The sequence below is a fragment of the Hyla sarda genome, chromosome 3 (genome assembly GCF_029499605.1).
Source record: "Hyla sarda isolate aHylSar1 chromosome 3, aHylSar1.hap1, whole genome shotgun sequence".
NCBI classification, from domain to species: Eukaryota; Metazoa; Chordata; class Amphibia; order Anura; family Hylidae; genus Hyla; species Hyla sarda.
In genome coordinates, this window is record NC_079191.1 from 368,304,893 (window position 1) to 368,330,312 (window position 25,420).

The following is a 25,420-nucleotide window of genomic DNA, read 5'->3' on the forward strand; positions in this document are numbered from 1 at the left end:
CCCAATCATCATCACTGCCTGTCAATCCCTTCTCAGTGGTCTTCAACCTGCGGACCTCCAGATGTTGCAAAACTACAACTCCCAGCATGCCCGGACAGCCATCGGCTGTCCGAGCATGCTGGGAGTTGTAGTTTTGAAACATCTGGAGGTCCGCAGGTTGAAGACCATTGCCAGACCTTCATCATCATCCAGGCCCCCCTTTTTGTTTTCTACTCACCTCCCCAGTTGGAAGGAAGGGTGAGCTTGTCCGGGCCATCCATATTCGTCCAGCTATGCTGCAGGGACCGTCCGGTGGGGAGGGTTAGTCATTCTGGGCTGTCCATCTTCACCGGGAGGCCCTCATCTCCGCTCCAGGCCCGGCCCCGGACTAGTGACATTGCCTTGACGATGAAGCGCAGTGACCTCCCTGCGCATGAACGTTCCTGTGCGTCGTCGTCAAGGCAACGTCACTAGTTCGGGGCCGGGCCTGAAGCGGAGAGGGCCTCCCGGTGAAGATGGACAGCCCGGAACGACTAACCCTCCCCACCGGACGGTCCCTGCAACATAGGTGGTCGAATATGGACGGCCCGGACCAGCTCACCCTTCCATCCAACCGAGAAACTGGGGAGGTGAGTAGAAAACAAAAGGGGGTCTGGATGATGACGAAGGCCTGGCAGTGGTCTTCAACCTGCGGACCTCCAGATGTTTCAAAACTACAACTCCCAGCATGCCCGGACAGCCGATGGCTGTCCGGGCATGCTGGGAGTTGTAGTTTTGCAACATCTGGAGGTCCGCAGGTTGAAGACCACTGAAGGGATTGACAGGCGGAGATGGACGGCCGGGACCATCCCCTCACAGCTAAAGCCAGAAACGTTTTTTTGTTCACTCGAGTAAAAGCAGAGGGGGGCGTTTTCAGCACGAAAAATCGTGCTGAAAAACTCTGCTTATACTTGAGTATATACGGTACATCCAAATATGCCAGACTTGCCTTTACAAATGATGTAGCAGTGCCAAAGTTAGCGTCACCAACATTTTTACTCTACTATGTTGTTCCCTTAAAGGGGTACTCCGCACCCTTAGACATCTTATCCCCTATCCAAAGGATAGGGGATAAGATATCAGATCGCCGGGGTCCCGCTGCTGGGGACCCCCGGGATCTCAGCAGCAGAACCCACCTGTACGGCTTTCCGCCCCGCCCCCTCAATGCAAGTCTATGGGAGGTCCGTCACACGGGGCAAAGTCGTGAAGTCACACTCGTCCGCCATTGTGGTCTGGATACGAAGCCTCCAGCGTTGCAGGTGGGTGCTGCTGCTGAGATCCCGGGGGTCCCCAGCAGCGGGACCACGGCGATCTGACATCTTATCCCCTATCCTTTGGATAGGGGATAAGATGCCTAGGGGTGCAGAGTACCCCTTTAAGTTATCTTTGCTATAAATAAACTAAATAAACATATTATTTTCATTACATGTGTATCTGAGGCAGACACAAGTATGTACCCCACACAGGAAGTTGAGAGTTGTAGTGTAAATTAACTCTGCTTATCCATTCATTGTTTTAATTTTCTGTCTTCTAGATGAACGTGAGGCTGTCCAAAAGAAAACCTTCACAAAATGGGTCAATTCACACCTGGCCCGAGTTTCCTGCAGAATTACTGATCTGTACGCAGACCTCAGAGATGGACGGATGCTTATCAAACTATTGGAAGTTCTCTCCGGAGAAAAACTTGTAAGTAATCTCCTCACATTAAAAAATGACTGTATATGATGGTTTCTGCACTGTATTTCTCTATTCACACGGGGTTATGAGGTGTGGCAGTTTCTCACTACCCATTTTACTACGTTTTCCTGTATAGATAGATCTTATATGTGATACTGCCTTCTCCACATTCATGTGTAATAAATGAGTAGGCCACAGTTTACAGTCAGCCATCTAGAAACCTGCCTTCTATAATATGAACCAAAATTTTTTTTTATCTGCAATCTCTAAATAGTACCAGAAACGAATGGCTTTCTTAACACGGGAAATTATTGGCCAAACAGCCAGATTATTGTTTGATGTAAAAAGTGATCAGACTATGAATAAGTTAGTTCAGCAGCTGAACACATAATGGGGGAGCAAAAAGACAAAGGAAAAAGGCGGCACTCACCATGCAGGAAAACTTCTTTATTCACTCAGCGGTGACATCAAGCGGGATACAGGCGGGGGAGCAGGGTGTAGGAGAGGGAGCCGGGACAAGTTGTTTTGTGCGCTTTGCGCACTTCCTCTAGCCGGATGTGAGAGGATGTGTGCGCCGTCGCCACATTACATAGAGACGGCATGACGCAGTCGCTAGGCAACCCGGCACAATGCAAAATAATGTGACTAAGTACAGGGAGACGTTACATCCGGCTAGAGGAAGTGTGCAAGGCGCACGAAACAACGTGTCCCGGCTCCCCCTCCTCCACCCTGCTCCCCCGCCTGTATCCCGCTTGATGTCACCGCTGAGTGAATAAAGAAGTTTTCCTGCATGGTGAGTGCCGCCTTTTTCCTTCGTCTTTTTGCTGATTCATAGTTGTCCATCTGGCTGAGCACCAACGTTACAGGATTCCATCATCTGGTTCGGTCACGCTACATATCTCCGTTCCTCTATACGGTCTAGTTCAGTCAGTGCCGGCTGCTTTGCCTTTCTATTTGCCTACTACTTTCCTTGCCTGAGCCCACGGTAGAAGCCTTCATTGAGTGTTACAATTCGGAGATAAAGAAGCACGCACGCTATGGAGACCGACCCAGAACCGGGAGTACAGGCGGGGAGAGAGGAGGCGAGGTTATTCTTCCTGGCCTGCAACATCAAGTACGAATTGACCATCATGGGGTTCAGAAGTCTAGAACAGCGCATCACCATTCTATCAGATAAAGAATGTAGATTGTTCTGGACTATAAATTCCTTACAGTCTTACTTAGCCAGCCTGGCTATCTAAAAAAGTTTAACAAGTTTGTGTTTCTATTTTGATTCACACAACTCCCTGTACTTAGTCACATGATTTTGCATTGTGCCGGGTTGCCTAGCGACTGCGTCGCGCAGTCTCTATGTAATGTGGCGACGGCGCGCCGCAGACGTCACATCCGGCTAGAGAAAGTGCATAAGGCGCACAAAACAACTTGTCCCGGCTCCCCCTCCTCCACCCTGCTCTCCCGCTTGATGTCACCGCTGAATGAATAAAGAAGTTTTCCTGCATGGTGAGTGCCGCCTTTTTCCTTCGTCTTTTTGCTGATTCATAGTTGTCCATCTGGCTGAACACCAACGTTACAGGATTCCATCATCTGGTTCGGTCACGCTACATATCTCCGTTCCTCTATACGGTCTAGTTCCGTCAGTGCCAGCTGCTTTGCCTTTCTATTTGCTATTTGCACATTATGGGGGAGATTTATCAAAATCTGTGCAGAGGAAAAGTTGACTAGTTGCCCATAGTAACCAATCAGCTCGCCTCTTTCATTTTTAAAAAGGCCTCTGAAAAATGAAAGACGCAATCTGATTGATTGCTATGGGCAACTACACCACTCTTCCTCTACACAGGTTTTGATAAATTTCCCCCATTGACTGTGCAACACTATAAAGTCATTGTTGATGGCTTAACTCCTGATGAAAACGGGATGTACACTGCTCAAAAAAATAAAGGGAACACATCCTAGATCTGAATGAATTAACTAATCGTATGAAATACTTTCATCTTTACATAGTTGAATGTGCTGACAACAAAATCACACAAAAAATATCAATGGAAATCAAATTTATCAACCCATGGAGGTCTGGATATGGAGTCGCACTCGAAATCAAAGTGGAAAACCACACTACAGGCTGATCCAACTTTGATGTAATGTCCTTAAAACAAGTCAAAATGAGGCTCATTAGTGTGTGTGGCCTCCACGTGTCCGTATGACCTCCCTACAATGCCTGGGCATGCTCCTGATGAGGTGGCGAATGTTCTCCTGAGGGATGTCCTCCAAGACCTGGACTAAAGCAGCTGCCAACTCCTGGACAGTCTGTGGTGCAACGTGGCGTTGGTTGATGGAGCGAGACATGATGTCCCAGATGTGCTCAATTATATTCGGGTCTGGGGAACGGGCGGGGCAGTCCATAGCATCAATGCCTTCCTCTTGCAGGAACTGCTGACACACACCAGCCACGAGGGCCAGCATTGTCTTGCATTAGGAGGAACCCAGGGACAACCGCACCAGCATATGGTCTCACAAGGGGTCTGAGGATCTCATCTCGTTACCTAATGGCAGTCAGGCTACTTCTGGCAATCACAAGGAGGGTTGTGCGGTCCCCAAGGAAAAGCCACCCCACACCATTACTGACCCACCGCCAAACCGGTCATGCTGGAGAATGTTGCAAGCAGCAAATCGTTCTACACGGCGTCTCCAGATGTCACATCTGTCACTCGTGCTCAGTGCAAACCTGCATTCATCTGTGAAGTGCACAGGGCTCCAGTGGCAAATTTGCCAATCTTGGTGTTCTCTGGCAAATACCAAACATCCTTCACGGTGTTGGGCCATCATGGAGTCTTTCTGACCGTTTGAGTGGACACATGCACATTTGTGGCCTGCTGGAGGTAATTTGGCAGGGCTTTGGCAGTGCTCCTCCTGCTTGCACAAAGGAGGTAGCGGCCCTGCTGCTTCTGGGTTGTTGGCCTCCTCCATCTTCTTCATGCTACAAGTGAACTCCAGTAGTCTGGCGTGCCCAGGACTATATTATTGTACAACTACTATTTGGGGTAATAAGTGCAGCTAATTCTGGTCTGCAGATCTTCTCATTCCATCATTTCTGGTTGTGACGGTCATTACAGCTGTGAATGAGAGGAGCATTGTTCATTGTATACTAACAAACATCTATTATGGCCCTGGTATTTCTACATAATATGCAGCTCCAGAGACACATGATCATCCTTACACAGAGCCCTCAGTTATGACATTTCCACTCGATCAGACACCACCCATTAGTTCAGCGGGGGAAAAGGTTCATGTCCTCCTCCCAGAGGGTTACCTTCTACACCTAGTAATTTTGTAAGAGTTGTTTGCCTGGATCGCTATGCAACATGAAAAGCATTGTGAAAGATAGCACTGTTATCAGTGGGTGTGTAAAATGTCCACACAATGAATACATTATTCATCATCCCCAGACATGACTGTAAACGGCACCGACACTTATGGAAGCCTGCACTGCTTGAGGTTTCTGACTGACGCTAGTAAAAAAGGGAGCTGGATTGTCATTGGTTTCTATGGACAATACTACCACTGTCTATTGTGCTACTTTTATACAGAATAGGTTATGTTCACCTTGTGTTTACAGTATATGTTGAATATATATGCCAGGAAAGCATAATCTAATGTGTATATTAACCCCTTAACGACAAGCGCCGTAAATGTACGTCCTGGTGAGGTGGTACTTAACGCGCCATGACGTACATTTACGTCCTAAGCATAACCGCGAGCATCGGAGCGATGCCCGGATCATGTGCAGCAGGTCCCGGCTGCTGATCGCAGCCAGGGACCCGCCTGTAATGGCAGACACCCGCGATCCCGCGGATGTCCGCCATTAACCCCTCAGATGCCGTGATCAATACAGATCACGGCATCTGCAGCACCACAGTCACTAAAATGGATGATCGGATCGCCCGCAGCACTGCCACGGCGATCCGTTCATCCAGCACGGCAGACGAAGGTCCCCTCACCTGAATCCGCTGCCTTCCTGCAGACCAGAGCAGAAGATGACCAATAACCCTGATCAGTGCTATGTCCTATACATAGCACTGAACAGGATTAGCAATCAAGTGATTTCTATAAATAGTCCCCTATGGGGACTATAAGAGTGTAAAAATAAAAGTAAAAGAATAAAGTGTGAAAAAACCCCTCCCCCAATAAAAACGTAAATTGTCCCATTTTCCCTATTTCACCCCCAAAAAGTGTTAAAAAAATGTGTTATATACATATTTGGTATCGCCGTGTGTGTAAATATCTAAACTATTAAAATAAAATGTTAATGATACCGTACAGTGAACCGCGTGCATGTAACATTTTTTTTTAAAAAGTCCAAAATAGATGCTTTTTTTATAACATTTTATTCCCAAAAAAATTTAAAAAATGTATTAAAAGTTTTATATGAGCAAATATGGTATCAATAAAAAGTACAGATCACGGCGCAAAAAATGAGACCTCATACCGCCGCTTATACGAAAAAGTGAAAAAGTTATAAGTCTTCAAAATAGGGGGATTTTAAACATACTAATTTGGTTAAAAAGTTTGCTTTTTTTTTTTTTTTTAAGCGCAACAGTAATAGAAAAGTGTATAATCATGGGTATCATTTTAATCGTATTGACCCAGAGAATAAAGAACACACGTCAATTTTACCATAAATTGTACGGCATGAAAACAAAACCTTCCAAAATTTGCAAAATTGCGGTTTTCTTTTTAATTTCCCCACACAAATAGTATATTTTTGGTTGCGCCATACATTTAATGGTAAAGTGAGTGATGGCATTACAACGGACAACTGGTCGCGCAAAAAACAAGGCCTCATACTAGTCTGTGGAGGAAAATATAAAAGAGTTATGATTTTTTTTTGAAGGCGAGGAGGAAAAAACAGAAACGTAAAAATTAAATTGTCTGCATCCTTAAGGCCCAAATAGGCTGCGTCCTTAAGGGGTTAAGTGTATCCAAAGGCGCACACTCACCCTATGGAGATTAAAAAAGTCTCCATTTGGCCTAGTGCATAAGAGAGCGTAATCTATTCTGCACAGAAGCATCCTGCAAAAAATGTATACTGCGCCAATGTGTGATTTAAGTCACTGATGTATGTTTGTCTTATGTCATTGTATACATTGGAGGTTTTGGTCCTTAACCTTTTTCCAATGTACACTACAAACAGTGTGAAGGTACTACTAGTCGATTCTTGCAGCTCTGACTAGAATAAGAGTTGGTACACACAATAGATGTTTAAAGCTACTCAATTGTTTGCAGATTAATTATTTGTGTCTACAGCAGCCGGATCCGGCAGGAGAATTTGATAGAAGTCGCTGCCGTATCCCCTCTGTAGCCCATCAATTTCAAAGAGCAGGACAGTCAGCTAGTGATGCAGGTTGGCTCATTTTTGGACTGTATGTGGTTTTGTTTTCAGACTAAAAACCGTGGTCTGCCACAGTTTTGAGTCCGGCAACAAAACTGATAGTTGAAAAATAAGCAACGGAAGTCATTATCTGACTCGGTCCGAAGGCGTATAGCCAAAACGTGGTGTGAATGCACCCTAAGACAGTGCTCCGATACAACAGAAGGTTTAGATGTCCTGTAGTGGCCACTGTATGAGGCTTTAACCCAAAATGTCCTTAAATATAAACAGAGATATGTCGGTAGACTCTAGCAACATATACTGTACCTCTGATGGAAGGCTGTGACACATTCCACTGTCCTGGCATCTAGTGGGATATGTCGCCATAGTCTCTTTAGTAGAATAAATTAGTAAAAAAAAAAAAAAAAAAAAACCTTCGTGCCCCTCTATCCTTACAGCCATCTATTCCATTGTCCCCCTAATTTTGCACCCCCTCCAGTCTAATTACCAAATTGGATACATTTTAAATACAAAATTAGACAAATATCAAACATTATTCTGTGCTAAATGTTCACAACATTCTCTTGAAAAGTAAAGAGGGGAATGTAACACAAGCATCGGTTTTATCGCCACACCTAAATTATTAACATTAAAGTTTAAGCTGCGTCCGCAAACTGGGAATATACAGCCTGGTGCTCAGTCCATGCTGACATTTTACTATCCTCAACATTCCCTGTATGTTGGACTGCCAAGGAACCATGCTGACATGCACAAAATGATTATTGTAACAAGATAAATAATTTGGGTCCATATAGCGGGTAGGCTATCAACATGAGATTGCCGAGTCTCGCCCGAAGCCCCCACCCTCCACCTGTTCAGTAGGTTAAAGGCGGCCCCTGTTCTCTCTGGAGCATCATGGCCGCTACATTGTTTACCCAGACAAAGTAGTTTGTTGTGTATTTAAGATCCGCCCCACTCACTTCTACTGTTGATTATGGGGGTCCACCAAGTACACATTCATGGTAAAATCAGAAATTTTATCCTTCAAAACTCTTATAACAATGGTTGTCCATGACCAAGGTTGGCAAAGGATGGTTGACCATGGAGCCACAAGTGCATTCCGCTCTTCCCAGAGGTACTTCTTAGATTTGTAACAAGGGACTTACAAGAACACTGAAGGATTCTGAGCCAATCTACTGTAAAATTGTATTCCAGGAAACATGGACATTTTTCTATTCTGTGCAAATACCACATGTGATGCAAAAACGAGATGTGAATGCAGCCTAAGTGAGCCACAAATATTGTGCTGTGACCTGCCATACAGGGGAAAGCCAGGTCTGTTGATCTCCTGGTATTAGTCTGGGCTCGGGGGATAATTATCGTACTCCTGAAAATCCACTCATAACTGGAAGGTTTCCAGGTTGGCTTACTGCTGTGTTTCGAAACACATATACACGTATCCTTTATTTGTTTTAAGGTGGCCATACACATTAAATGAGTGCCTGACGTATTATCTATGTATGTGGGTGTCCTGATGGCAGATGCTAGGAGGAAGTTGGGGATCGGGCAGTTGGATTTTAACTGGCCCAATGCTTTTGTCTTCAAGATGGACAAGCTGCTGCTTGAGATGTGTCAGTAACTTATTCCCCTCTCCCTTATTGAGGAGGGATACTAGTAGGCACAATATACATTTTAGTCTACAGCCACATGCAGTGGAAAATCTGAACCAAGCTGTGCAGGTTTTCCAAGGTGAGTTGGTGTGTTTGTGCCATTGTGCCTCGCTGTGCTTGTGCAGGGAATGATATATGATTTTCCTTTTTAGGGTCTATTCACACGTACAGTATTCTGTGCAGATTTGATGTGCAGGATTTCAAGCTGTGTTCAGTCATTCACTTTACATTGAAATCTGCAGCAGAAAATCCTGCGCATCAAATCTGCGCAGTATACTGTACGTGTGAATGACCACTTAGTCAAACCACAATAAATCTGCGGCAAATCCGACGAACAGTTAACATTCATTCTGCAGATTTAAAGTCCGCAACACAGGGTCATTTCAACACAGTTTTTTTTTCTGTAGTGTGTAACTGAGATTTATAAAATCATGTCCATTCTTCTGATACTGGAAGTGCTAGAATTGCATGCAGAAAATCTGCAGCATCTCTACGATGTGACGCATGCTTTCTAATATGTATGGCTAGCCTTTCATCTTCTACCACGACATATTGTATAATCTCTGGAATTTTTTTTTTCACAGCCCAAGCCCACCAAGGGAAGAATGCGTATCCACTGTCTGGAGAATGTTGATAAAGCTCTGCAGTTTTTGAAAGAACAGAGAGTCCATCTAGAGAACATGGGATCACATGATATTGTTGATGGAAACCACAGACTGACTCTTGGCCTTATCTGGACCATCATCCTCAGATTCCAGGTAACATTATAGATCATATATCACAGTGATCTTGAACCTTCGGACCACCAGATGTTGCACAACTACAACTCCCAGCATGCCCGGACAGCCGTTGGCTGTCCGGGCATGCTGAGAGTTGTAGTTTTGCAACATCTGGAGATCCGTAGGTTGGAGACCACTGGTATATCATATCGTCATAGATTCATCGGACACCAGTGACTGAACTAGAGGGGGATTTGTTCATTATTTTTGTAGCATTCGATTTATCGTTTATTTAGCATTTCTTTACTTGGTTTCTGACCTTATTGCTTCCAGGCCAGATGTAACTATTCAGAATAGTGAATTATTGTCATATGTTACTTGTGAACTTTAGAATTTCTAGTTCACCCCTCTGGTTACTAGTGAAAATAAAGCTGCATGCCACCTGACGGCCATGTGCGGGCATCTGCTTACTCAATACCCTTTGTCTCTGCTAGATTCAAGATATCAGTGTAGAAACAGAGGACAACAAGGAGAAGAAGTCTGCTAAGGATGCATTGCTTTTATGGTGCCAGATGAAGACAGCTGGGTGAGTAGAGATTAAAAGATTACCTCAAAAGATCTTCTTACAGAGTTTAGAGTTTTCATAAAAACAATTGCACTGGCTACAAACATGTCCTCTCTAACTGGATTACTGCGGTGGACATAAATGACCGTATTCTGTGTCCAAATAACCAGGATTGTAGGGCTGTGCTAAGAAATATGCATACATTAGACCGGTTTACTTACTAATCCAGTGTGTGGATTGTTTTCGACCTATTGCTTTCATATTCACTTTCTCTTATTGTAATAGATTTAGCCGTATAGCATGACAAATAACTCTTTGTTGCCTCGGTGTCAGGCCAGGTAACCTATCCTAGGTATATGTTAGGCCATGTAAATATGACCTTTGGCTCCTGAGCTGACTGGTGGTAGAATTTTAGTAAGTTTTGTTGTCTTTATAACCTACTAGCTGAATACCCGGCGTTGCCCGGTTTTTCCTTCCTAATCCTTGTTGGGGAGGAAAATAAACAAAGGAGGAAGCTTTTGACTTCATATCCTGTCCTCATATATTGTTGTCATATCCCAACCCATATCCTGTCCTCATATCCTGACCACCTATCCCGTCATCATATCCCATCCCCACATCTCGTCCTCATATCCTGACCTTCTATCCCGAACTCTTATCCCGACCTCCTGTCCCCCACCTCCTGTCCCCCACCTCCCGTCCCCCACCTCCCGTCCCCCACCTCCTGTCCCCCACCTCCCATCCTGTCCTCATATTCTGACCTGTAATATGTGTACCAGGTATTGAAATATCTCCAGCCGTACAGAAGTTATGTGAGAACATACATTTCCCATTGATTTGCATGGGACTTTAAACAAAACCCCCGACCCTCACAAATGGGGGTAGTTAAGGGTTAAATTAACTATCCTATATTTTAAGTGGATATATCGAAATATTATCGAAATATCTCCAGCCGTTTGGAAGTTATGCAGTAACATATATTTCCCATAGACTTGTATAGGACTTTAAACATAAACCCCGCCCCTGGCAAATGGGGGTAAGTAAGGGTTAAATCACCTATCCTATGTTTGTTGTTGACATATAACTAACATGTGTGCCAAGTTTCATGTTAATATATAGCGGTTTGGAAGTTTTTGTGGAACATACATACACACACATACATACACACACATACATACACACACACACATACACACACACACATACACACACACACACATACACACACACACACATACACACACACACACATACACACACACACACACACATACACACACACACACATACACACACACACACATACACACACACACACATACACACACACACATACATACACACATACATACATACACACGCTGAGTTATATATATATATATATATATATATATATATATATATATATATATATATATATATAGATTGAAATGCATTACAAGTTTGTTTGATCGCTGAAATGTGAGTCAGGCTATAGAAACCTATATATATTTTTATGGTCTGTGTTGTAAGGCTCTAACACACCACATTTGTGTCGCCCGTAGGCTGTATGTGTCAGGAAATGTGTATCCGCTAATCCCAGTCACACGAAAGAGAAGTGCCATTTTGGCTTCCGGCTAGTTTCCATACTGGGTTTCACGTTTTTCTACTGGATAGAATAGTGCCGACCTTTGTGCCATTCCATAGAGCAGGAACCAGTAAAAAAAAAAAAATATATATATATATATATTCTATATAACCCGCATAAAGTTAAACATGGAAATATATGAAAGATGCCACAAAGTTAAGCTATACGGCAGAGGTTTCTGTCAGGGTGTTTCCCAATAGGAATGAGGCCTAAGGGTACGTTCATATGGTGCGCTATCCGCAGCCGATTTTCACCAGCGGAATCTCCGCTGTTGGAAATCTGCCATAGACCCCTTTGACTTTATTGGGGTCTGAGGTGGATTTTCAACTGCGGAAATTCCACTGACGAAAATCTGCGGCTAGCGCTCGGAAAACCCGCCCCTTTTCTAACTCGCAGCGAGAAATCTGCTGCAAGTTTAAAAACAAATACGCCCATGTAAACGGACCCTAACACACTGTTTTGCAGTGTCTACTTGACATATGCACTCTACATCAAATGTTTCCAGCTCCATCACCTGACGGTGGGGCCAAAAGAGTGTTATGGCCTCTATCAGGCTGGTTTATTGCTAGCTATACCCTGACTGCAGATTTTAAGGGGTTAAAAGAAAGATTGGAGTTATTGAAAAGTGTTTGTCTGTGGCTTATGTCCATACACACTCTGCTGAGTTTGCATGTATATGGTGGAATTGGGAAAAATAGCTGTTGGCCTAGCAAGCATTTGGCCAACAGCTATTGTAAGGCTGGGTTCACACTATGGAATTTCTGACCAGAATTCCGCTTTTGAATTTCAGTCCGAGATTCCGCCGCCTGAGGGTAAAATGCAGAATTTCTTCAGAATATTCCCATCTTAATGTTCTGACCGAATCTGCTCCGCAGACGTTGCCTTCTGTTGGGACGGCAATATCCACGCGGTCTGCATTCAGAATCTTCGGACGGAATTCTTCCGGCGCAGGTTCTGTCATGTTAACCTGGCCTTAGTTTATGAAAAGCTGCGCACCTGCAGGAAACCTAGCACAGAACATAGCAGTGACACTTTCTTTATTGTGCATGGTCCTCTGTCGTTATAGTTTTTAAAAGATAATTTGTCTGTGGTTTTAGAATTGTATTATTATAAATCTTTTTGTGTTTCAGGTATCCGAATGTGAATATACATAACTTTACAACCAGCTGGAGAGATGGCATGGCATTCAACGCACTCATTCATAAACACAGGTGAGGCCACAAAAGGTTTACGTTTTTCCAATTTAAAAAAGACAAGACATGAAAAGAAGTAAAATAAAATGATTAAAATCAAAATATGACATCACTGGTGTCTCACAGAAAGGTATAAGAATTACATCGGAGCAACATTACCAGTTTGTATACGCACTATATAAATATCTGGAACAGGTAAACACATGTGCCTCTAATGCAAAATACACAAAAGAGCGATCGCCACAATATAAAAAAAACACACATATACCTAAGTAAGCGAAAATCAAAGACTGTGAGACACAGGGTGATGACATTACAACAATGTTTCAGTACAAAGACCTTCTCCTGGAAGAAGGTCTTTGTACGGAATCCAACAATAAAAGCTTATTAGTCAATGGGACTTTAAATTTTGGCGACAGATGAAAAAGAAGGAATCCAGCTCCCAGGTCATCGCAATTAAAACGTAAAGGGGTACTCCGGTGAAAAACTTTTTTTTTTTTAAATCAACTGGTGCCAGAAAGTTAAACAGATTTGTAAATTACTTCTATTAAACAATCTTAATCCTTCCTGTACTTATTAGCTGCTGAATACTACAGCAGAAATTCTTTTCTTTTTGAAACACAGAACTGTCTGCTGACATCATGACCACCGTGCTCTCTGCTGACATCTCTGTCCATTTTTAGGAACTTTCCAGGGTAAAAGGAAATCCCCATAGCAAACATATGCTGTTCTGGACAGTTCCTAAAATGGACAGAGGTGTCCGCAGAGAGCACTGTGGTCATGATGTCAGCAGACAATTCTGTGTTTCAAAAAGAAAAGAAGTTCCGCTGTAGTATTCAGCAGCTAATAAGTACAGGAAGGATTAAGATTTTTTAATAGAAGTAATTTACAAATCTGTTTAACTTTCTGGCACCAGTTGATAAAAAAAATAAAAAATAAAAAAGTTTTTCACAGGAGTACCCCTTTAACGTTACAAGGTTAAAAAGACATTCCAATGGTGGAAAGTGACATGTCACTCATAAAACGGGAGTGAAATGCCGATGTGTTTCGAGCACAAGCTCTTAGTCATGGCAATGATACCACCCGACTGAGGGGTTTCAATACTCAGGTACAAATGACACTGATCCTACTTCAGATACGCCCACTGGTATCTCAAGCTGGAACTGACATTATGACCTTTCAGACGTCAGGTGCAGCATAATGGTAACAAAATTCACACTCACACCCTGCCTCCTGCCGTTGTAATAGCAGTGAATGCGTGATTATGCATATTCACTAACAGCTGCACAATGTGACAAGAAGCAGAGTATGTTACCTGCATATACCAAACACATATAAGTTCCAAATAACAGACAAACCTAAAAAATGCGGTTGTCATAAACAGAAAAAGAAAAAAAAAACTTAGAATAAACCTTCTGACTGTACAGCTCTTTTCATGATGAAGTATAAATGTTATTTGTATCAGATGGTTCGTACATATTACGGGAGCGCTGATGGAAAATTTTTCAGTAGACATTCCTAAGGCAGATATATTCAGGTATCTACAATACCACCGGTTTGTGCAACACATAACTAGCCATATAAAACCTAGTCCTAGAAGAGACATCGCGTAGAGCATAAAATAGATAGATATAACTGTAGACCTGCACTAGGGGTTCCACAACCATTGTATTTTGTATCATATAAGGTGACAAAAACACTGTATAATAGATGGCTTAGGCTGGGTTCACGCTACGCTTTGAACTACTGTTCCCGTATACGGCTGGGAGGAGGGGGCGGGGCTTAATCGCGCACCCGCACTCAGCCGTAGTTTAATGCATGTCTATGAGCCGACCGGAGTGAACCGCAGCATCCGGTCGGCTGCTTTTTCGGCTGTATGCGGTTTCCCGACCGCAGGCAAAAACGTGGTCGACCGTAGTTCAAATCGTAGTGTGAACCCAGCCTAACGCATGTGTGAAACACGTCCTGAACCTAGACAGATAAATATCTTGCCAGCTTCATAACACATGAAAATCGCGGGCAAGAAAATATGAAAAATTTGATATTAAATAAATGCTTAGCTGAGACATATGAATAAAGCAATGTAAATATATACAGTGACCCCCCAACCTACGATGGTCCCGACATATGATCATTTCAACATGCGATGGCCTCTCAGTAAACGGAGATTAATGTCATTATCATTACAGAAGGACTAGGAGGAGGTCGTCTATATATCTTCCGTCCCAAATGATGTTAAGTTGGTACAGGTTGATATCAGAAAATAGACGTCCCTCCTCCCAGTATGCAATATACAGGTTTGCCAGGGACAGGGAGAACTTTGCTCCCATAGGGCAGCCAGTGATTTGAAAGAAAAAAGCCCATTAATTCAGGTGAAAAAATTAGACCTTAGAAGAAACAGAAGTACATCCAAAATGTATACTTTTAGATCAGTGCTACAATTGGTATATTTGTTCAAATGGTATCTGACAGCTACCACCGCCTGCTCATGCGGTATGCAACTATACAAGGATACCACGTCACACGCTACCCATGTATAGTTGATGTCCCATTTGATGGATGCCATAGTGCCTAAATGGGACTTTATGTCCTTGACATGGCCACGTGTTCTGTGTACCAGTGACTGTAACAAGCAATCTAGCCAGTCCCCTAGGCGTTCTAGCAGAGTCAATCCCCGCCTCTATAGGACGGAGGGGGGGGGGGGGGAAGACATTTTTGAGTCTTAGTCATTTTTACCAAGGCCTCTGCAAAATGAAAGAAGCAACATGATTGGTTGCTATGGGCAACTGGGCCAGATTTTTGATAAATCTCCCCCATAGTGTTGGAGCAGTGCTAAGCAAGATGCAGGAATGTATAAATTGGTGAGGCGTGCCTCGTATTTGAAAAATGTGTCTGGCTCAATTTTCTAAGACAACAGGCGTTTAAGTAGAAATGACAGGAATTATGGTAAAATAAATGATCCACATTTGTAGACTAGTTAGTAGTAATTATGCCAAGTTCATAAATGTGGAAAGCCAGGCGTTCTGCTCTCCACGCTCGGACCAGAGAGGAATTTTCCTAATGAGTTCCTCCAGTCAGTATATCTGTAGGCGCTGCTTTTTTTTTTTTTTTTTGGTCAGGGTTAAAGGCCTTTAGAGACAGACGTTCATTATGTGCCAGGAAATATCTGTTATCCCACCATTCACTGTGCTATTCATTCACGTTATTTATCTCCAGTCGGACGTCACTTTGCCACCATGGTCTTTATAATTTAAACCACTTGTTGAGGGTCCAAGGAAAACATTCTAAATTAGAAGCTGATTTTCAGGAAGTCGGGTTGTAATGAAAAAGTTACATTTCTCTGATTCTAGTATTTGTATAGGGATACACATATTGTGTGACATTGTGCATAATTTATTCATTACTAAGAGTTTTGTAGTAAGATAGAAAGCACATTACCGTGGGGATCGAAAGTTTGGGCACCCCAAGTAAAAATTTGTATTAATGTGCATAAAGAAGCCAAGGAAAGATGGAAAAATCTCTAAAAGGCATCAAATTACAGATTAGACATTCTTATAATATGTCAACAAAAGTTAGATTTTATATCCATCATTTACACTTTCAAAATAACAGAAAACAAAAAAATGGTGTCTGCAAAAGTTTGGGCACCCTGCAGAATTTATAGCATGACCTGCCAGTGTCATGGATTATTCTCAATCATCATCTGGGAAGACCAGGTGATGTCAATCTCAAAGGTTTTAAATGCCCAGACTCATCTGACCTTGCCCCAACAATCAGCACCATGGGTTCTTCTAAGCAGTTGTCTAGAAATCTGAAACTGAAAATAGTTGACACTCACAAAGCTGGAGAAGGCTATAAGAAGATAGCTAAACGTTTTCAGATGTCAATATCCTCTGTTAGGAATGTAATTAAGAAATGGCAGTCATCAGGAACAGTGGAAGTTAAAGCAAGATCTGGAAGACCAAGAAAAATATCAGACAGAACAGCTCGCAGAATTGTGAGAAAAACAATTCAAAACACACGTTTGACTGCACAATCCCTCCAGAAAGATCTGGCAGACACTGGAGTTGTGGTACACTATTCCACTATAAAGAGATACCTTTACAAATATGGTCTTCATGGAAGAGTCATCAGAAGAAAACCTCTTCTTTTCTGTCTAACTGCTCATGGATGATGTCATGTCCCGGGAGCTGTACATGATAGGAAAATATCCCCATAGGAACTGCACAGCTCCTGGGACGTGAGTCATCAGAGAGCAGTTAGACCAAAAACAACAACTCCACTTCAGAAGCTAATAACTATTGGAAGGATTAAGATTTTTTAATCAAAGTAATTTACAAAACTGTTTAACTTTCCAGAGCCAGTTGATATATAAAAAAAAGTTTTGGCCTGGAATACCCCTTTAAAATTGAATTTTTTTGGCCGGAATGAGCAAAGGTACGTTTGGAGGAGAAGGGGAACAGAATTTAATGAAAAAAACCTCTGTCCAACTGTTAAGCATGGGGGTAGATCAATCATGCTTTGGGGTTGTATTGCAGCCAGTGACACAGGGACCATCTCACGAGTAGAAGGAAAAATGGATTCAATAAAACTTCAGCAAATTTTGGATGCTAACTTGATGCCATCTGTGAAAAAGCTGAAGTTAAAGAGAGGGTGGCTTCTACAAATGGATAATGATCCTAAACACCCCTCGAAATCCACAGGGGATTACATCAAGAGGCGTAAACTGAAGGATTTGCCATGGCCTTCACAATCTGCTGACCTCAACATAATTGAAAATCTATGGATAGACCTTAAAAGAGCAATGCGTGACAGACAGTCCAGAAATCTCAAAGAACTGGAAGACTTTTGTAAGGAAGAATGGGCAAAGATACCTCGAACAAGAATTGAAAGACTCTTGGATGGCTACAAAAAGCGTTTACAAGCTGTGATACTTGCCAAAGGGGGCAGTAAAACATAACTTTTACTATAATTACTTATAAAATCATAGATTTTACTTCACCTTCTAAATATAGTGATGCCTATATATGGACCGCGGAACTGCGGATTTGAGGTATCCCTATTACAGTGATGCCTATACATGGACCGCGGAACTGCGGATTTGAGGTATCCCTAATGTGAGGTGGACATTTTTTATATAGTAATTTAGTTTATTTGATTTGGTATCCACTTTAAGTTTGTGTGGGTGTATTTTATAAGTAATTATAGTAAAAGTTATGTTTTAAAGCACCTATTCCTTTATGGGAAACGCTATATTCTAAGTTAATTTCTAGGTGACTATACTAGCTATTTGTGTACTCGTGTAACCCATTTATTATTTACACGCTATTCCCAAAGGGGGCAGTACAAGATATTAACTGTAGGGTGCCAAACTTTTGCAGACGCCATTTTTTTTTGTTATTTTTAAAGTGTAAATGATGGAAATAAAATCTAACTTTTGTTGACATAATATAAGAATGTCTAGTCTGTAATTTGGAGATTTTTCCATCTTTCCTTGGCTCCTTTATGCACATTAATAAAATTTTTTACCTGGGGTGCCCAAACTTTTGATCCCCACTGTATACAAACAATATGGCTTTAGGGAGAAACTAAACAAGAACAGGGATAATATACAAATTGTATATAAGTGGTGTCACAGTGAAAAGGCAGTCCAATCTGCAGACATCATGTTATAGAGCAATAGATACAGAGCAGATTGATACAGGTTTTTTTTTTGGGGGGGGGGGGAGAGTTCTATGATAACTTGTCATTTATGTGTGGGCAACAGTCAAGTGGGCGGTGCTACTCAGTGATTGAGCTGTCTATATGCACACCATACATAGATAGCTGTCAATTACAGAGTAGGAGGACTGCCTACTTGACTACTTTGCCCATAATAAGTAGTCATAAACATGAATAAATAATACAGGAACTTTTCCCTCAAACCTATATGTCAATCTGATTAGCATCTCTTGCCCGATAGGATCGGGTCTGCATAGTGGATTGCATTTTCAAATGACAGGTTTTCTTTAACAGCAAAGCTGGACACTGTAAAACTGTGTCAGGGCAAATATATTTTTTTTACGGTGTATATCGTAGTGACTTGTCGTCACTAATGTGGTGATGTGTTCCTCGTACAGGCCGGATCTAATTGATTTTGACAAGTTGAAGAAGTCTAATGCACACTACAATCTTCAGAATGCCTTCAACCTTGCAGAGCAGCACCTCGGACTCACAAAGCTATTGGACCCCGAAGGTAAGAATGATAATAAATACAAGCTGGTTTAAAAGGGTGGTCAATGGGATAAGGGATGAGTGTATGATCGCAGAAGGCCCAACTACTGACTGTTAATCTATTCCGACAGGTGACCCAATAGTCAATACCCTGAGCACTCCAGTGATTGGACCCCTCACAGTCATACACTTACATTGGCAACAATGGAATTTTGCTGCATCAGAATTTCTAAATGTAATTTAGCTTGGAAATTCCTCAGTCTTAACCCCCTAACACTGCAAGGGCACACAGGGTTATCTGTAACCATGGAGACGCAAAGGTCTGCATAGTAGTTGTAGACATTAAAAATATCCTACGGTTTATCAAAAATTGTTCCAAAGTTACTTAATTTTTTGAGGTGCATAGAAGTAAAATAAAATGGGCAATTTTAAATTATCTGAGTCACCCGTTTATGGGCAGCAGTAGGACCCATTTGTCCCCTTAGCAGATTTTAGATGCCCATTTACTGATCACTGATGGGGGAGGGTTTAATGAAAACTTGATACAAATCCCATTGCTAATATAGCAAAGCCCCTTGTTAGCAATACTCACAATTGAATATTCATTCCCTTTCAGTTGTGTTATTTACTATTTGTTCCAGATATCAGTGTGGATCATCCTGATGAAAAATCAATCATCACATATGTTGTCACATACTATCATTACTTCTCAAAAATGAAGGCTCTAGCTGTGGAAGGAAAACGTATTGGAAAAGTAAGAATAACATTTATTTTGCAGGCTAACCTCTAGTATTTTTTGTAGGGTCTTCACAATCCCCTTTATTTTCTGACTTAGATCTCTGATATATGCCATTGTATGTCACCCATTACTACAATGCAATCTATGATCTGCAAACAGTAACTGTTCTAGGGGAAATAGGGTATAGACAGCTGCCTCCCAATTGCTGCAGAGAAAAGTAATCGCTGAGAGCAACGCGATCATGTGACTCCACTGAGGCAGGTCTGGTGCTCAAGCAGTAAACTGCCTCAATATTTAAGGCAACGCTGGCTAGCCAGAACCCCCCTCTCACGGAGACCATATAGAGACTCTTCCTACTGGCACTATGCCAAGCATGTCTCCTCAACGTGGTGTGAACCTAACTTTATTGTTTTTTATAACTTTTGTTGCAATTGCTGCCAACTGCTAGAACACCCATGCCATTGATTTTTGTGCTCTGTATACCAAACTGGTAAACATTTTATACAGTAGGTTTAACCCCTTAACGACGCAGGACGTATATTTACGTCCTGCGCCGGCTCCCGCGATATGAGGCGGGATCGCGCCGCGATCCCGCATCATATCGCGTCGGTCCCGGCGCTAATCAACGGCCGGGACCCGCGGCTAATACCACACATCGCCGATCGCGGCGATGTGCGGTATTAACCCTTTAGAAGCGGCGGTCAAAGCTGACCGCCGCTTCTAAAGTGAAAGTGAAAGTGACCCGGCTGCTCAGTCGGGCTGTTCGGGACCGCCGCGGTGAAATCGCGGCGTCCCGAACAGCTGATCGGACACCGGGAGGGCTCTTACCTGCCTCCTCGGTGTCCGATCGACGAATGACTGCTCCGTGCCTGAGATCCAGGCAGGAGCAGTCAAGCGCCGATAATGCTGATCACAGGCGTGTTAATGCACGCCAGTGATCAGCATTAGAGATCAGTGTGTGCAGTGTTATAGGTCCCTATGGGACCTATAACACTGCAAAAAAAATGTAAAAAAAAAGTGTTAATAAAGGTCATTTAACCCCTTCCCTAATAAAAGTTTGAATCACCCCCCTTTTCCCATAAAAAAAATAAAACAGTGTAAAAAAAATAAAAAATAAACATATGTGGTATCGCCGCGTGTGTAAATGTCCAAACTATAAAAATATATCATTAATTAAGCCGTACGGTCAATGGCGTACGCGCAAAAAAATTCCAAAGTCCAAAAAAGCGTATTTTGGTCACTTTTTATATCATTAAAAAATGAATAAAAAGTGATCAAAAAGTCCGATCAAAACAAAAATCATACCGATAAAAACTTCAGATCACGGCGCAAAAAATGAGTCCTCATACCACCCCATACGTGGAAAAATAAAAAAGTTATAGGGGTCAGAAGATGACATTTTTAAACGTATAAATTTTCCTGCATGTAGTTATGATTTTTTCCAGAAGTGCGACAAAATCAAACCTATATAAGTAGGGTATCATTTTAACCGTATGGACCTACAGAATAATGATAAGGTGTAATTTTTACCGAAATATGCACTGCGTAGAAACGAAAGCCCCCAAAAGTTACAAAATGGCGTTTTTTTTTCGATTTTGTCGCACAATGATTTTTTTTTCCGTTTCGCCGTGCATTTTTGGGTAAAATGACTAATGTCACTGCAAAGTAGAATTGGCGACGCAAAAAATAAGCCATAATATGGATTTTTAGGTGGAAAATTGAAAGGGTTATGATTTTTAAAAGGTAAGGAGGAAAAAACGAAAGTGCAAAAACGGAAAAACCCTGAGTCCTTAAGGGGTTAAAGAATACCTGTCATCAAACTATATTTTCTATATTAACTCAGATTATATTCCCTAACTACTCCTAACACCCCTCCTTCCCTTAATAAATGTTTCCAAGCTTTAAAAAAGTTCTGTATCATACCTTTCGTTTTGCTCACATTGTGTGAGCTCCGGGCCGGAGAAAGTAGCAGCAGGCATGATGTCACTAAAGCCTGTGAGAGCTGTGCCTCGCCATGCCCCGCACGCACTACTTGAGTTTGGTCTCCTGCCAGGCCGGGAGGAGACCAAACTATCTGTCTGACTTGCGTCAGGGAACAGAACAGAGCCACCTAGTGGCCATTTTTTCCATTACATTAATAATGCATAAAGGTTGAGAATTTTAACAGCAAGTAAGTATAAAAGTGTCTTATAATTACATGAGGAACTATATATAAAAAGTTTAGTTTGGTGACAGGTACTCCTTAAAAGAAATTTCCCTCAGTATGTTCAGCTTCTTTGAGGTTGCACAGAGAAAAGATCCAGCACTACTTCTGGAGATGGTGGCAATAGGGATGAGCGAATTTACATTACGAATTACTGTCTAGAAAAGGTAATTCTGCTTTCAAAGTTCTTTAATTCTATGGGAAAGTCGGCAAACTTTTGTAGAAAATTAGAGCGCATGGAAAGTGGAACTACTTTTTCAAGCAAAAGAGAATAGACTTTCAATGCTTGAGATTTGAATTAAGTGATTCATACTGTAAATTTGCTCATTTCTAGGGCCTACATTTGCCCTTAAAAAAGCGATATTGCTCACATTCAGTAGGTATGATCAGTTTAATATTTTATGATTTACCTATCATCATTACTTCAGGTTATTACCTTTTGACTTGTGTTAATATCTAGTGTTATATAGGCAGTAGGCAGAAATTTATTGGAAGGGATTCTTAAAGGAAAACTGTCTCTAAACTCCCCCTGCACTAACCAGAGGTACTGGCTGGTAATGCGGGGAACGCTGATCAATATGCTGCCTACAATGCCCGGATCCATCCAGCCATTTGCCCGTTATCTACATTATTCCTGATATGCAAATTAACTTCTAACTGGCACGGGCGGGGTTACATGTCTCCATATGGCACTGTGATGTCAGCACCGCTCGTCCGTAGCACCACCCGGCTTATGAATATTCATCCCCTCCCTCCGCCCCCTCTCCTCCCCGCTCTGTACAGGACTCCACTGCACTGAGGCCACTTCCAGGTGTACACAGGAAGCCGGCAAATGCGCAGTGGAGTCACATATACACATATGCGGGGAGAAGAGGGAGGGCATGAATAATTATAAGCCGGGCTGGGCTGCGGACGAGCGGTGCTGACATCACAGTGCCACAGTGCATTGTAACCCTGCCCGTGCCAGTTAGAAGATCATTTTGCATTTAAGGAATAATGGAGATAAAAGGTGGACGGATCCGGGCATAGTAGGCAGCATATTGATCAGCGTCCCCCGCTCTACCAGCCAGTACCTCTGGTTAGTGCAGGGGGGGGGGGGGGGGGTGTTAGTGACCGTTTTCCTTTAAGTCTGCCACAGATTAAAAGTAGCTTGAAGTTTATGAAATGTTAAAAGTTACAATTTTCTGCATATTTACAGGTTCTAGATAATGCCATTGAAACCGAGAAGATGATTGAAAAATATGAATCCCTGGCCTCTGACCTCCTCGAATGGATTGAACAAACCATAATCATCCTGAATAATCGGAAATTTGCCAACTCACTGGTTGGTGTGCAGCAGCAGCTTCAGGCTTTTAACACCTACCGCACAGTGGAAAAACCACCAAAGTAAGAGCACAGTAAGACTGTAAATACTTAGTCTTTTTTTTTTCATTGGGCAGGATACTAAACTGCTGTGTTGTAAGCGCTCTCAAAAACAATTGTTTGAGAATAGAGCATTTTCAACTTTTGTTTCAATCCCTTGATATCTTGATATCAATAGTAATGTTGTTTTAGTTGAAGCATTTATGATCTAATGGGGTTCATCCAATGGGCCCCCTATGATCACAAGAACATTGGTCAATGTCAATCGAGCATATAGAGTGGCACACATGCTCGGCCACTGCTCCATTCATTTTGTAGGAAACTTCTGAACAATGCAGAATGCTAAACTTTGCAATGTGTAGAAAGACCATAAAAAAGAAAACCCATACCTGCCCCTCTTGCTCCCCAATCGCTTTACTTGTCCATCCCCACTGTAAGCAGTTTCAGGCAGGTCCTTGTTTCATCATAATGCATCGCAGTGGGGACAGATGCCAAGTAAAAGGTGGTGCCGGGGGAGCAAAGAGGGCTAGGTATATGTATTTTCTATTTATCTGAACATGGATAGAAAGAAATTCTCTGGATACCACTTTGATCACAACGAACTACAGGAAATCATGGTAAAATGGTATCTTTTCTAAAATGTTTCTCTTTTTTGGTACAGATTTACAGAGAAAGGCAACTTGGAAGTTTTGCTCTTTACTATTCAGAGTAAGATGAGAGCGAACAACCAGAAAGTGTACATGCCAAGAGAGGGCAAGCTCATCTCCGATATTAATAAGGTGAGTGGAACTGGACACAGAGAAAAAGGAAAATAGTGGTTTCACACACAGATTTGTGTGCCAGTTTTTCTTTGTCTTCTGAGCATAAATTAGGGTTGGATTAGGAAAGGGAAATATAAATGAAGGACTTATGACTCTCCCTCCCACTACATCCAATTCTGCACGGACAATTTTACAAATATTTAACACCAGTTTAATGGAAAGACTTGCACCACTTCTGGTTTCCGCTAATATACTGATCAACATACTTCACATGAACCCAGCCTAACAATTTGTTGTTCAGTATACATCTTTAAATTATTCTGGTCATTCATTTATTTCATGATCCGTGAAAATTTCAGCATTGAAAATAAGTGTGCAAAATTTGTTTGCCATAGCAGTTGATCGGTTCGCTGTTCTTCCTTCCCAACATGTACTAGATAAGCAGTAGGCAAGCCAGACCAAGAGGCCGGCACATACGAGACTAAGCGTTGAGTGGAGTACAGGATGACACACGGGACATGACTCATTGGTAGCCTGTAGCGGAGGTGTAGGGCCAAGCGAGCGGCACATAAAGCAGAGAACGAAGAACAAAGAAGGAGGCCGCACTCACCAAACTAGGTCTTTATTCGGGTCTTGAAGACATGCAATAGGCAGCAGGCGGGGGAGCTGTGGTGGAGAACGGGGAAGAGACCGGTCTCATCCCCGTTCTCCACCACAGCTCCCCCGCCTGCTGCCTATTGCATGTGTTCAAGACCCGAATAAGGACCTGGTTTGGGGAGTGCCGCTTCCTTCTTGGTTCTTCGTTCTCTGCTTTATGTACTAGATAATGTTTCTCAAATTTCCTTCAAAGTTTCGGAACTTATCCAGAACCATATAATGGGGGCTATGAACAAATATTTATATTAGAGTGATAATCTTATTATTTTCTACCAGCTGCTACGTTAGAGCATTACATACATATAAATAAACTTTTCACATATTGCACAATGTCTACAATGGAGCCCTCATCTTTCAATAAGTCCAACCTGGTGGCCAGCCAGGGAAGCGCACAGCCGCATGCTTTTCCCTACTAGAAGATTGAACGATCGGACGGCTTTGAGCAGTAAAATCCTGACTGTTCAAAACTTTTGACATGTTAATTTTAAATGACAATAACTAGCACTTAGCTTTTACTTTTAATATTCTTTAGTGTTAAAATTGATAACCATCTTACAATCAGATATCCAGTATATTTGGGTGGAGTAAGGACTTGTTGTCTGAGGTCCGGATCCATGCATATTTCAGTACTACTCTCTTCAGAGGCCGCTG

General features: G+C 42.3%; 1 protein-coding gene across 2 annotated transcripts in view; it reads left to right on the top strand.

The window, feature by feature from the left end:
* SPTBN1 (spectrin beta, non-erythrocytic 1) overlaps positions 1–25,420 on the top strand; it is a 197,155-nt gene that overhangs the window by 110,820 nt on the left and 60,915 nt on the right. For both annotated transcript variants that reach the window (XM_056567751.1, XM_056567752.1), the window contains 8 exons: positions 1,553–1,704; positions 9,315–9,488; positions 9,944–10,035; positions 12,772–12,852; positions 18,954–19,069; positions 19,689–19,801; positions 23,188–23,375; positions 24,013–24,130. In XM_056567751.1, coding sequence (XP_056423726.1) covers positions 1,553–1,704; positions 9,315–9,488; positions 9,944–10,035; positions 12,772–12,852; positions 18,954–19,069; positions 19,689–19,801; positions 23,188–23,375; positions 24,013–24,130 — 1,034 coding nt within the window. The remainder of the gene's footprint in view (positions 1–1,552; positions 1,705–9,314; positions 9,489–9,943; positions 10,036–12,771; positions 12,853–18,953; positions 19,070–19,688; positions 19,802–23,187; positions 23,376–24,012; positions 24,131–25,420) is intronic.